This window comes from Heterocephalus glaber, unplaced genomic scaffold, assembly GCF_053883595.1.
Source record: "Heterocephalus glaber isolate CG9 unplaced genomic scaffold, H.glaber_assembly_v1.0 deba00000071, whole genome shotgun sequence".
NCBI lineage: Eukaryota > Metazoa > Chordata > Mammalia > Rodentia > Bathyergidae > Heterocephalus > Heterocephalus glaber.
In genome coordinates, this window is record NW_028258137.1 from 980397 (window position 1) to 993727 (window position 13331).

Genomic DNA, 13331 nt, shown 5'->3' on the forward strand with positions numbered 1-13331 from the left:
GCTGCGAGGCTCTGGCCAGTGAGAGCTCTGCCATGCGAGTGACCCCTGTGCCATCCTCCAGGCTCCCTGCGCCCAGGCCGTGTGGGCTGCCCCACAACCATCCCTGAGCCAGCAAAGGCTGCCACCCCGCTTGGTTGCCATAAGCTCTCCCCTGGTCCCACAGATACCGTGGTGGACTAGGAGTAGAGTCTGTGCGGGACAAGTGGACAGGCAGGTGGACAGGGGCAATGTGTGCCATGGCAGGGTGAAAGAGCTGGCTCATCTGCTCACCCACCTAACACTCCTCACCCATCCACCCATGCACCACCTGCACATGCATGTGTCCACACACCCATCCACCCACCCACCCACCCGGCCACCATCTGTCTAACTTGCTACCCACCTGCTCACTTGTCTGTCCGTCACCATCGACCATCATCCACTTGTCCTGTGCATCTCCCCACCCATCCACTGTCACCCATATCGATGTGCTCACCCACCCAGCATGCAGTTCCCCCTGGAGATGTGAGCTCTGGGGTTGGCTGGGCCCTGAAGGGTCTTCCCCAGTGCCAGGTTCGAAGCAGTGGAGCCCACAGCTGGATCAGAGAAGAGTCAGCAAGCGGTGCTGGACTAAGATTCTGACTCCCCAGGGCTCTGTGCCCTCAGGCTCCCTCCTGGCAGTCATTCCTGGGGGCCAGTGTATGAGGACTGCATGGGCAGCCCCGTCCCCACTCACCCTGTCAGCCTGGAAAGGACAGGGAGAGGGTGGCCCCACGGGGTCTCCCGCCCTCCACAGGGAGAAGGCAGGGTGCCTGGCCTGGCGGCATGTCTTCCTCAGTCGGGGGCTGGGGGAGAGCTGGGGCTCATCAGCCGAGCTGATAAGGCACCACTGAGACGCTAGGAAAAATATTTAGACAATAAAGGAAGTATCGGGAAGGCGCGTATCTTTCCGAGATCAATCATCGGTGTGGTGTCTGGACAGTTGGCGCCGAGGCAGAGATAGGGCCTGGGGAGATAAGGGTTAATCAAGGGTGTCATTCTCACGAGATAGCGGCAGCGGGCGGGAGGGGTGCTTCCGGGCAGGGCTCACGGCACACGGGCCTGTCAGGCACAGGGAGGTCTTGGCCCTGCGTCGTCTCCCAGCTGACCTGTGCCCAGGCCAGGGAAGGGCAGCCCTGGCGCCTGCTCCAGGAATCGCCAGCCCAGCCTGCCCAGGTTTGACCCTGATGCCTCGGCCAGGCCCTGCATCTCTCAGAGCCTCTGTAAGTGGGTGTGGCTGTGTGGGACACAGTCCTGCCTGTTCAGGTCCTGGTTGGCAGCCCCCAGGAGCAGGACAGGCAGGAACGAGCACACTGACCCTCCGCTCTCGGCCACTGCTGCCCCTGCCAGTCACCACAGAGGGTTTACCTGATGCTCTGAGAGTTCGGACGGGACTGGGGTCTACCCACCCTCTGCTGCCTCCTTCCAACGGGCTGATGCCCCTCAGCATCTAGTGCCCCAGCGCCCAGGAGAGCCACCTGCCCCACCTCACACCTTGGGGCCGGGGAGCTCACTGCCTGCAGAGCCAGCCTGGACTCTGTGCTCTCTGAGGTGCTAAGGCTGCACTGCTGGCCCAGGAAAGGGTCTCCTTCCTGCAGCACCATGCCAGTCGGTGCTGACCTTCGCCTGCCCGGCTGCCCTGCTCTGTAAACGAGCTCCCGGCTCTGCCATTCTCCTCCCAGCTCCGTGTCCTGCTGCAGGTCACAAAGGCCCAGACTGGGCAGGTGCTGGCCTGGGACACAGTGAGGCAGTTGCCTGCAAACAGGAGCCCCGGGGCCTGGCCCCACCTGCTGCCTCCCAGTGGAAAGGCTGCATGGGCAGCCCAGGGGCCTCAGTGGGCTGCATATCTGTGTCCCGGGAGGCATCTACACTGAAGGCCTCGCCCGCAGCAGAGACTAGCTCCTCATGGGTGGGTGCAGGGCATGCTGGGAGCTCAGGGTCCTGGGGTCTGCATCTGGGGTCCCTCTTGCTGCTCCCCACCAGCCCCTCAGGCCCTGCTTCGGCCAGAAACAGGGCCCTAACTTCAGGCCAGGACTGGGTAGAGCTGCCAGCACAGCGTCTGGCCCCCAGGTGGACGAGCACCACCACAGGCATAGCCCCGCCCTCACTCGAGGAGGGCACTGAGACCCTCAGGACCAAGAAACCAGCACTTTGTGGCCCTGGCCAGCCAGATGGATAGCCTGGACCAAGCCACGCCTGAATGCCACCTCAGGAAATTAGAAAGTACCAAGCCACGGCCACACCTGGACTTGCAGGGACTGACCTGGGTGCCGCTTGGCCCCAAATGAGCACGAGGCCCAGGATGTGCCTCTCAGGTACCGTGTGCAAGCGCCCCCTGCTTCCGTGTGCCCGCCGTCCTTGCTGGCACTGACACCTTCCTCAGCCTCAGAAGGGCCCACAGGACAGCAGTGGGTCGCACTCGGCCTCAGGTACAGCTGTGTGAGCTGCCAGTCCAGCCACGGGGTCCTGCCCACCCAGCCCCACCACCCCCTGGTCTGTGAGGTGCAGCTCCTCCCATTTGCTCCCTCCTGAGCGCCCTGCCTGCTTCCCCCACTTCCACTCAGAACTGAGGCTAAACCTTCCCTCCTGGAGCCCCACAGGCAGGGAACCTCAGCCCTTGGTCCCAGTCCTGAGGCCCAAGTGCTAGGCTGGCCCCAGCCCTGAGTGCTGGCAGCTACCAGGGTCCTTACCGGTTCTGCCTGCCCAGGGGATGGTGCTCTGGTCTGGATGCTCCCACGGAACGGGCCCCAGCACAGGCCCTTGGCGAGGCTGAGTCGGGCCTGCACGCACCTCTGTCCATCCCGAAGCTCCAGCTCCAGCTCCTCTGTGGGGAGACAGCAGGTGAGGCGCGTTTGGCTGGGGGACCCCGCCGCCTTCCACAAGGTGAGCCCTGCTGTGGCACTGTGGCCCCTGGCCCCCAGGAGTGAGGCATCTGGGGGCAGAGGGAGGGCCTGTATCCCAGCCCGGGCACATGTGTGGCTCCGGGACCAGGCCAGCCTCGCGGGAGCCCTGGGCCACGGGATCTTGGAACCCGGACAGTGGGCTGAGCAATGCCCCAGCAATGCGCCCCAATGTGGGGTGTGGAGGTGTGGCCTGTGGACACAGATCTTTGAAATGCAGTCACCTAAGGGATCAGAGCTGGGCTCGTCCTGCATTAGCAGGCGGCCCTAAGTCCAGGGACAAGTGACTTCATTAGAGGGAGAGAAGCTGGGAGAAGCTGGTGACAGGGCTGGAGCGAGGGGGACGTGGAGCCTGGGGCTCCCCCTCGGCTAATTCGAGGTCAGCTGGCAGAGCTCACACCCTCACTCCTCCGGCCCCGCCCCAGGGTGGAGCCTCGAGACCACGCCCGGGGGTGGGGCCTCTCGCCTTGCCCCAGCCAGGGCTCCGGCCCACGGAGGTCTCACGTGGCCTGCTCGGTCGCCTGGCCGGAGCTCTGCGGTGGCCCTACTTCCTGGAGCCCCACCGGGCATGCTATGGCCTTAATGGGCGCGATGATCAGATAAGCGGCTGCCTAATGGCAGAGATAACGTGTAAATACGCCAGGAGGCCTTCGAGACGTTCTAACTGGGTCTTTGTCTTCCCCGGGACAGATAAGGTGGCAGCGGACCAGGACGGTGAGGCAGGAGGCCCCACGCCCCTTCGCCAGCCTGGACCAGGCAAGCCTGCAGGTTCTGCCCCTCCCGCCGCCACGGCTGCCCTTGGTGGCTCACCCAGGACACCCAGCCACCCACGGCTGTGGCTAGCAGGGTGGCCTGCATCCAGTCATCAGGGGCAGGGCCCCGCCTGGCCAGCACCATGCAGCCCTGGTGGGGACACTGACACCATATAGATGGAGTCTGTCCCCTGGACAGAGGGCACACTGAGGCCCGAGGGGCCCGCAGCCAGCAGCAGGTGCCATGCTCGAAACCAGACCCAGTGCTGCCCAGCCTCTCCGTGCTGGGCGTGTCTGCATCCCTGCCCCACAGCCGGCCCTCAGGAGTCCGCAGGGGCCCACAGTGCCCACCCACCCACTTGCAGCAGGTGTGGAGCCCACCAGGCAAGGGCTGCATGCCACAGGACACTGCAAGTGGCAGCAGGACATGCACTGGCCTCTGCTGAGGCGGCTAAGGCCTGTGGCCCACCTGGACCCTGCCCCAGCTTAAGGAAGGGAGGGTCAGGAGGGGCAGTCCCAGTGCCATCGCTGCAGGCTCACATCCACCCTGTCACTCCTGTGGCTGGTCAGGTCCCTCAGATGAAGGAAGCACTAACAGGCAAACCGCCCTGTGCCTTAATTGGAGCTCATGGCCAGGCCAGCCCCCCAGATGAGGCGCTTCCCATGGGGCTCCATCCTTAGGATGTATGCCCTGCAGAGAGGGGGGGGCTGGTGGGAAGGCCAGGGTCTCTAGGGAGACAGTAGGACAGTCACCATGAAACCCACCTCCCTGCCCAGGGCCCAGGTCACCTCCAGGTGGGTGCAGGACCGTGGTGGGGGCCTGGGTAGTAGGGAGCACACCTGATCTCAGCCTCACCCCAATGCCTTGTCCTCAGCAGGCTTGGGGATGTTAGCACCCGTCTGGTCAAATACCCTAAGGACTGATCTGAAAATATGCTGTGTTTAAGTAAGAAAATGTATCACAGTGAAAGACACATTGCTGTGAATCTCCCTCAGAATCTTCCCCCTTGCTTTGAAAACACTTATTCCATGGTTCTAGAAGTACTCTTTCATGAACGTCTTTACAAAATGTGATTAAAAAGGGCCGGGGATTTAGCTCAGTGGTTCCAATGCCTGCCTCGCAAGTGGAAGGACCCGAGTTTGATTCCCAGTACCCCCCCAAAAAATGCGATTAAAAAAATACAGTGAACGCTGCTGCCCAGTGCCATCCAATGGAGAGGAAGACTCCTAAAACCTCGGCTGCATTGTCTTTATCCACCTTATTTGTGTATCTGACCCCATGGGACTCCTGGCTCTTCCCCTAAGTCAAAATGACCACGAAAGGGGAACCTGAATCCATTCAGCACATGGAGGCAGCCAGGACAGCTCAACTAGACCCTCAGGAAAGAGGACTCCAGAGCTGCTGCAGAGTCACCAGGACGATGGGATGAGTGTGCAAGGAGACAGGAAGGACTTTGAAGGGCATGGCGACCTGTCTTTTATTGCACTGTGTTTTGAAACTACACATTCATCACTGTTTTTTTTTTCCTTTGTTTCTTTCGGTACCGGGAATCGAATTTAGGGCCTTGTGCTTGCCAGGCAGGGGTGGCGCCACTGAGCTGCATCCCAGGCCCTCAGTGCTTTTTTGATCACACCCTTCCTTCCAGCTCCCACTCCTGCCCCAAAGCCTCATGTGGAGCAAATAGGAACAAGCAGGGGTCGGAGCCCAGGAGCACCCAGCAGAGCACTGCCCAGCAGGAAGCGGAGCTGCACCAGGAAGTGGGGTGGGAGAGGCCGCCCACCCCTGGCACTAGGGTACCTCGTGGGGCTCCAGGCACAGCTGAGAAGGCGTGGAAGTGCAAGGGAAGGACAGGGACAGAGCCATGGGGATGCCAGGCCCCCAGACGCCTGGTGTAGGAAGCTGAGCAGTGGCTGCACAGGATGGTGACTGCCGCTCAGGCTGTGGACCCCTGGCTCAGTGCCCACCTCTGCTTGGGAAACGCAGGTGGGCACAGGCAGCTCCCACAGAGGGACGCAGGGTGGGCTTGCAGGAAGTGGCCCCAGCGCCAGCCAGGTCGTGACCACCCACTCCCTCAGCTGGACGTGGCACAGGGACTCCCATCCCAATGCCCTCCTGCCCCCTGGGTGCCGTGCCTCATACACTGGCATGACTCACAAGGATTTTTGTCCATGCACCAGGGGGAGACTGAGCTTGGAGAGGTTAAGCATCCACCCAAGGGTGTGCAGTGGGCAGGTGGGACTTGAGCAGCTGGGACCTAGGCACGCTTTCCAGTGGGGCTGTCCATGGTGCCCCGCCTACCCTGGCTCAGTTTCCCTTCTGCAGTTCCTCCCCTGCTGGCTGGCCTGGGCATCCTGGTGGATCAGGCTGGCCGAGCAGGCCCGATGCTGGCACACACTGCTCTACAGTGAGTGTGCCCTGTGCCCCCACCCCACACCTCGAGAAGCGGATGAGAAATCTGGCCCTTGCCCATTTCCTGTGTGCAATGTCCCCTCGGAGCCCCTGGGGTGGGGCAGCCCTGGGCAGAGGATGGGGTCTGGGTGCCATCAGCCTCGGTTTCCCCTGTGTGGGACTCACGGTGGTGGTGAGATCGGGCCGCTGCTCTCTCCCCGGGGCCCCTCCACTGGGGCCTGCACCGGGGTTGTCCCCCTTTACACACTGCTGCACACTGGGAAGGGGCCCAGAGAGCTCTCACACGTGGCCTGAGGTCACACAGCCTACATGCAGCTACTCAGCCCAGACCACATGGAGAGGCTGGGTGCCCTTGGCCTCAGTTTCCCCGAGCTCCTGCTGCCCCTGCTCCAGCCACCAGCCCTCTCTCAGGCAGAGTCTAGCAGCCCCCAGCCCGCCGAGCGAGCGGCAGTCTCTGTGGTTGGTGTAGCCGGTGCGGATGCCCACCCCGCCACCACAGCCTGTTAATCTGATCGCCCATCACCCCGCCTGGCCCCGCCCTGCGGCTCCCACAGGCCAGCTGGGGAGCGGCCCTATCTCGGGATCGAGCTGTTTGCCTTTGATAAAAGTCACAGAAAAGGAAAGAAAAAGGAGGAGGGAGCTGGGCTGGTGGGTTCTGGAGACTCTGGGTGTGGGTGCAGGCAGGGGGAGGCGGGCACCACGTGGGGCCTGGGCACATCTGCTCCCTGGGTCCCATGCACACAGGCAAACCCAGGTCCAGAGAGGGCAGGCGCCTCCCTTGGGACACAGCAGAGGGGGGACCAGGCTCCCTGGATCAAGCCACACCTGCACGCCAGGTCAGGATACAGAAGGGACTGCACTTGGTGCCTGTGACACTTTTCCCCAGGCCCTCGGGAGGCAGCAAGGACTTAGCAAGAAGAGTCCGGCCCTCTGTCCCCAGCACAGGACCCAGGTGAGGCTGGTGCCTCCAGTGTAGGGAGTGTCACAGGGCAGCCGGGTGCCTCCCAGCCGAGAAGGGGCAGGAAGTGGCCCTGAGAGGGCAGCAGGATCCCAGCCCAGGAGCTACAGCTCCATGGGCACAGGTATAGGGAGGGAGACCACGGACCCCACCACACCAGGCTGATTTCCACTGCGGGCTGATGGTCTGTACAGAACTGGGGATCAGGCCATGTGTGGTGGTGCATGCCCATAACCTCAGTATACTGGGAGGCTGAGGCAGGAGGATCCCAAGTTCCAGTCCACCTTGGGCAATGCTGGGGTGTGTGGCTCAATGCAAAGGCCCTGGGTTCAAATCACTAGTACTGAAAAGAAAAAAGTAAAATGAAACAAAAAATAAAAAATGGGGATCAGACTGGTTGTGGCAGTGAAAATCTGTAGTCCCAACCATTCGGGAGGTTGAGGCGGGAGGACTGCAAGTTCAAGGCCAACTTAGGCAGCTCAGTGAGACCCTGCCTCACATGCGCACGCACCCCCCACCCCCACTGAGCCCTCAAGGACACAGAAACCCCACCCCCAATAATGGGGCAGGGACACAGCTCAGTGCTGCGTGGGCCTGGTCTCCAGTACCACGCACACCGGAGTGGGCATCACTGGTGCAGCCTGATTCCGGGCTCCTGCTGGGTCCCGCCCAGGCCACGCCCCGCCCAGCGTCCTGTCTTCACTTATGCAGAGCCGGGTGTGGGCCAGGTGGCCGTGAATGAGCCGCACTCTTTCGAGGAGGAGGACGAAGGGACGTGCCCTGCTGGGAAGAGGCTGCTGGGGCCCCGCTCGGCCCCAGGTCTCTGGGTCTCCTCCCCACGTAGGCCAGCGCAGGGTCTCCAGGCCCAGACCTTCCCGTGCCTCCCGGGGCCCTGCACTCTCTGCAGCTGGCTGTGCTGCAGAGCCCACCCAGGAGGGATGAGGGCCCGGCCTTGTGGCCTTGTGGCCCCACTCAACTCTACCTGATGTGGCCACAGCCAGTGTCTGCCCCCAGGGCTGCACCACACCGGGCTTGTTCCTGGGAGCCAGGAGCACAGGGGGCTGTGGCGGCCCCCAAGGTGGGACCAGCAGTTAGGTCAGGCCGGGGGCACCCAGGAGCCTCATGAGTGTGCACATGCACCCACAGTGCCAGCGAGCCCAGCCATGACGCCAGGCACATGGCCATGATGGACACGCACCTGCCTGGGGGTGTGGCTGGGAGAAGGGACAGGTGGCCAGCCAGTGCCTCCCTGCCCTCTTACCCCCAAGCTGGGTGCTGCACGAGGCTCTAGCCCCTTTCTCCTGGCCAGTTGCCGCTGGCCCTGGAGACCCCAGGAGGGCACAGTGGACCTCCGGTCCCCTTGGGTTCACCCCAGATATGGTGGGGTGCTGCCCCCTCCCACCCAAGCAGCCCTCCCCATTGCAGGGAACCTCAACTGGTATTGATTTTTTGACAGGGAGCACTGGTGTCTTTATCAGTGAACCCTGGCCCTGGCTAATGGCAGAGCTGGGCACCTGGTGGGGGCAGTGGGGTGCGGCCACTGCTCACCCCTGCAGCCCCGGGATCTGTCCCTTGTCCTCTGTCCCTGGAGGGGTGGCTCTGGTGGCGGGGGCAGGGGGGCTGAGACGCACAGGGCCTGGGACCCAGCTGAGGCCTGGGAGGGACGAGGTCTCAGACACCACTGCTGCATCCTTGGCACAGCCAGGAGCACTGGCTAGAGAGGGAGCCTGGGGTGGGCAGTGGGGCTGAGTCCCTGCCTGGACCCTCAGGGGGCCTTGCCCAGGCCCTCTGCTGCCCCCCACAGCATCACCCCGACCCCGTGGCACCTAAGAGTCTTCCCAGAAGTCAATGCTGGGTCTCTGGCCTCAGTCTTCCCACCCAAGAAGTGGGCACAGGGAGCCCTGGGAGGGGTCCGGGCAATTGCCTTCTGCCTCCTGCTGGCGGGTGGGCTGATTGGAAGGTGAGGTCCCCGAATTCCCCAGCTCTTCCTTCCCCGGGCAGCCACGTCTGCCCCACCTGGAAGGAGGCAGAAGGCTGGGCGGTGCCTGTGACCCCAAGGTCAGGGGCCGGCATCTGGTGCCGCCCCAGGGAGGCCTAGGGCCCCACAGGGTGCTGGGGAGCAGGCCTTGTTCCGAGGCGCAGGGCTGCAGCTGCCACCCAGCCACATGGGCCGGGGCGTCTGCCGCCTCCAGAGTCCCGTCGGCCCACCACGGAGGGGGTGCCTAAAGCTGGGGCCTCTTGATGGCCGAGGTCCGCCCGACAGCAGTGGAGGAGACCGAAGGTCAGGGGCCCAGCCACACGCCAGGCAGGCTCCGGCCCTGCCCAGGCTCTGCAGGGAGGACGACCCAGGGACGGTGCGTCATCCGCCGCCAGGTAGGAGCCTGGCCTGCTCTTGAACCCAACGCCATGGGCTCCCCACTCCCTGGGTCCAGCTCCTGCCTGCCTGTCCGGCAGAGCTGGCCCCACCCTCACCTCGCCAGGGACACTCGGGCCACCCTGCCAGGCCGCTTCATTCATAATCACCGCGCTCTTCTTGTAGGACTTGTGTAAGGGCCGCAGACAGGAAGCCGTGTCCACACCACGTGGCCTCAGCCCCCGCCATCCACGCCGAGACGTGTGCGTGTGCGTGCGTGCGTGCGCATGGCGGAGCCCAGGACTTCCCACTGAGCCACATCCCAGCGCTTTTTAATTTTTTGAGACAGGGTCTCACTAAGTCTCTAAGCTGCCCAGGCTGGGTGGGAACTTGCAGTCCTCCTGCTTCAGCCTCCCAGAGTGCTGGGATCACAGGTGTACGCCACTGCACCTGGCGGCTGGAAAGGCCTGGGTGGGCGCTAGGTCCTGCTGGTCCCCAGGCCCAGGTGGCCCAGGGCTGGGCGGCCCTACTTCGGGGCCCCTTGGGCTCCCCGGGCCACCCGGGCAATGAGGTCACCAGGCCTCACTGCGCCCCGCAGCACCCACCGGGCCGGGACACCGAGGACCCACGGTGACACCGAGGGAGCAGGACAGGGCTGGGGGCTGGGCCCAGGAGACACAAAGGGGCCGAGATAGCATCTCCGGCCCTTTTGCGCAGGATATGACCAGCCCTCGAGCCGATGGCGGCCCCTTTGTCCCGTCTCTGGGGACCGATCTTATCCGCGGCGTCCTCTGCGGCCATAATGGAAAAACGCAGTGAGGAAATCAAAAGTTACGTGTGGAGATAGAGGAGTAATAAATAAATAAATAAGGAGTCGCCGTTGTGCAGGGCGAAGAGGGAGCTGGGATCCGTGTGAAGTCCCGTGGGGCCGGCAGTCAGGGCACAGCCGGCTCCCCCCAGGGCTGAGTGACATCGGGCAGCTAGCGGGCCTCAGTTTCCTCATCTGACCACCTGGCATGTGCCACTGGCAGAAGGGCAGCTGTGGTGCCTCGGTTTCCCTCCTGGGGCAGGGCTTGGTGAAGGAGCCAGACTCGGGGGGAGCCTGACGGGGGCCCTGGCTGAGGCCGGCCCTGCTCCTGTGCCACGGGGATGGTGCCGACGGCAGAAACGGTGCTGCTGGGGTCCCAGGGCCAATGCTATGGGGCCAGCGATGGGGCCAGGGGTGCCGGTCACTGCAATGATGCAAGTCACACTGGCTGGCGGGCCGGGATGGTGCCACAGCTCGGCACGGTGGCTGTGATGGCAGGGGGGACCACACTGACCACTGTGACCAGGGCAGTGGCGGCTGGCGGCCAGTGCCCACCAGGCCTTGCTGCCAGGCCCTTGGGCAGCGTCGGTGGCCCCAGGCTCACTTGGGAGATGCTCAGGCGGGGATCAGGCCTGGGCAGGAAGCCGGAGGGCGGAGGAGGAAGCCACGAGATTAGCACGGTGGCCAAGATAGCTGCCAGGGCGCAGGCAGAGGCTCCAGAGGGTGGGGGCTGGCGGGCAGTGAGCAGAGGGAGCCAGGCAGGGGCCTAAGAGGTGGGGAGCGGGCCGCCCACCTTGCCAGCCTGTCCCCCAGGGTACTGGACTGGGTCTGGCCAGCAGGTCCCTCATCTCAGCTGTACCCCATTCAGCCTCCTGGGTCGACCACCGCCCGCACTGCAGCCAGGAAGCCCGCTCCAGTGTAAGCCTGCCGGCCCCGAGCCCTGCCCACCCCGCTGTCCCTGCTGCCCTCGGTACTGGCCAGATACCCACCCTGGCACCGGCCACGGCCCGGCCCTTCACAGGGAGGCATCCATCCCCAGGTCGCCTGTCTGCTGGGCTCTGCGCAAACCCCACTGTGCTGTCCCCACCCCGCCCTCTGTGATCCCACTCTCCCAGCTGCTGCTCCAGGGCAGCGCCTCGCCTGCTGCTCACAGTACCCGCAGTGTCTAGGGCTGGCACACAGTAGGTGCTCCACAGAAAGCAGACCGTGCCTTGCCCTGGCCGTGCCCTTGCCGGGCGCTGCTCCTGCTCAGCAGGGACCTGGCCTCCACTCTCCTGGCGTGGCAGGGTGGGCCCGGCTCGCGCCTTCAGCTTGCGGCTTCCTTTGCTTTCGCTTGAGGGAGGGTGCTGGACACTGAACCCGGGCTCTGTGTGCTGAGTTACATCCCCACCCTTTTTATTTTTGAGACAGGGCCTCTTCAGTAGCTGCCCAGGCCCTCCTGCCTCAGCCTCCCAGAGCGCTGGATCCCCTGGCTCGGTAGTCTCAGTCTCCCACCGGTGCGGGTTCCGGGCCTGGACTGTGCTGGCCCTGGGTGATCTCCCTCCAGCTCCTGGACAGATCACAGATCGGGGCCTGGGCCCCACCCCGCCCAGCAGTGACGGCAGGACTGCTCCCATCTCACTCACAGCTGCGGGGACACCGGGCTCCTCCCTGAGGCCGGGGTGCCAGCCGCGGGGCAGGGCAGGCCAGGTGCAGCCCTAGGTGCGACACGAGCGCCCTCCAGGGTACTGGCAGGGAGGCTGCCCGGCTGCGCTGGCCCCAGGCTGACCCCTGCCACCCCCAGGCCCTCCCCCGCCCCAGTCTAAGACAAATAGGCCCATGGCCCCGCCACGCCAGGCCGAGATAAGGTCAAATAGCCGAAATGATTTTTCCCTCCCACACTTGGTGGCCAGCGGGAGGGGAGAATGGCTTCTATCGGCCCATCTCCGGCCGTCCATCCGGACAGGCGCCCCGCCTCGGCCGCCGATAACCAGCCTCGAGGTCCGCATGGAAACTCGGGCCTGCGAGATTAGCCACGGCTCAGCCCAGATAACTAGCCCTGGCCCTCAACCGAGCCACGTGGAGGCTCCCAAGCCCGCAGAGTGGCTGGAGGGACTGGGCCCTGAGCACAGCCTCGCCCCAGCCCAAGGCCCAGCCCCACACCCTACCCTCGCAAGCAGCTGACCCAGCCCTCAAAGCCCTCAGTGTCCTTTTCCAGCCAAGACAGTGACGCTGCAGTGGGGCAGGGCTGAGTGGGGAGCATTTGCCTAGCGTATGCCAGGCCCTAGGTTCGACCCCTGGCACCACAAAGAAAAACGGTCAAGGCCCTGACTCATGGTTCGAGGCGCTGAGCCCCAGCCCTTCCAGCCACAGCACTGAAACCCCAGGCCCTTTGCTCGTGCCAGAGCCTCCCCTGGGTGTCTCCACTCCTGCTTGCCTCTTGGGGCTCAGCTTCCTAGACCTGGGATTGCCCCCATCAGAGAGTTCCCCGTTCCTCTGGCACCCCCGATCCTGAGGCGGGGTGACCCTCTGCTGAGCACAGGGCCCCAACAGAGGCCGGGGCTGAGTGGGGACAGGAAGAGGACTGCTGGAGGTCGGCTCTCACGGCGTCACAGTGACACCAGGAAGGAGTTCCAGGCCCAGGGTGCTCAGTGGAGGAACAGCTCATCCCTGTCCACTCAGCCTGGGAATCCTGGGGCCCGCCTGTCCCTGAGCCAGGTGCTGACCCTTCCCAAGCACCCGGGAGGGCCACCGCAGGGACGAGGTGTCTGTGGCCTGCAGGTGGTGCCTGAGGCCCTGCGCCTGACCACCGCCGTCTGTGAGGCCATTTTCCATGGCTGGCTCTGGATGGAGAACGTGTCCTGGAGGCCACACAGGGGACGTCCCACTGGACACCTTCCCAGGCCTGCCGGGTGCCTAGGAGGTGGTCCCGATGCTCTCTCATCACCAGAGGAGTCTGGGATGGCATCTCTGGCCTCCTGGGGTGGCTGGCAGGGTGGCCCTGGGTCAGCAAGAGCACCACAGTGCCATGCTGGGGGTGGCACATGACCCCGACCAGCCTGTCCTGCTGCCCCCAGGCCTGCCCACCCTTCAGGGCTACGTTTGTCCCCTGAATTTGTTCTGAAACCAATACAGGTGATGAGGGGACCATGG

The 13331-nt window shown here is 64.2% G+C and overlaps 1 protein-coding gene across 6 annotated transcripts in view; it reads right to left on the reverse strand.

Annotated features, from left to right (window-relative positions):
* Zfpm1 (zinc finger protein, FOG family member 1) overlaps positions 1–13331 on the reverse strand; it is a 47676-nt gene that overhangs the window by 9627 nt on the left and 24718 nt on the right. For all 6 annotated transcript variants that reach the window (XM_004842690.3, XM_004842693.3, XM_004842691.3 and 3 more), the window contains one exon: positions 2709–2842. In XM_004842690.3, coding sequence (XP_004842747.2) covers positions 2709–2842 — 134 coding nt within the window. The remainder of the gene's footprint in view (positions 1–2708; positions 2843–13331) is intronic.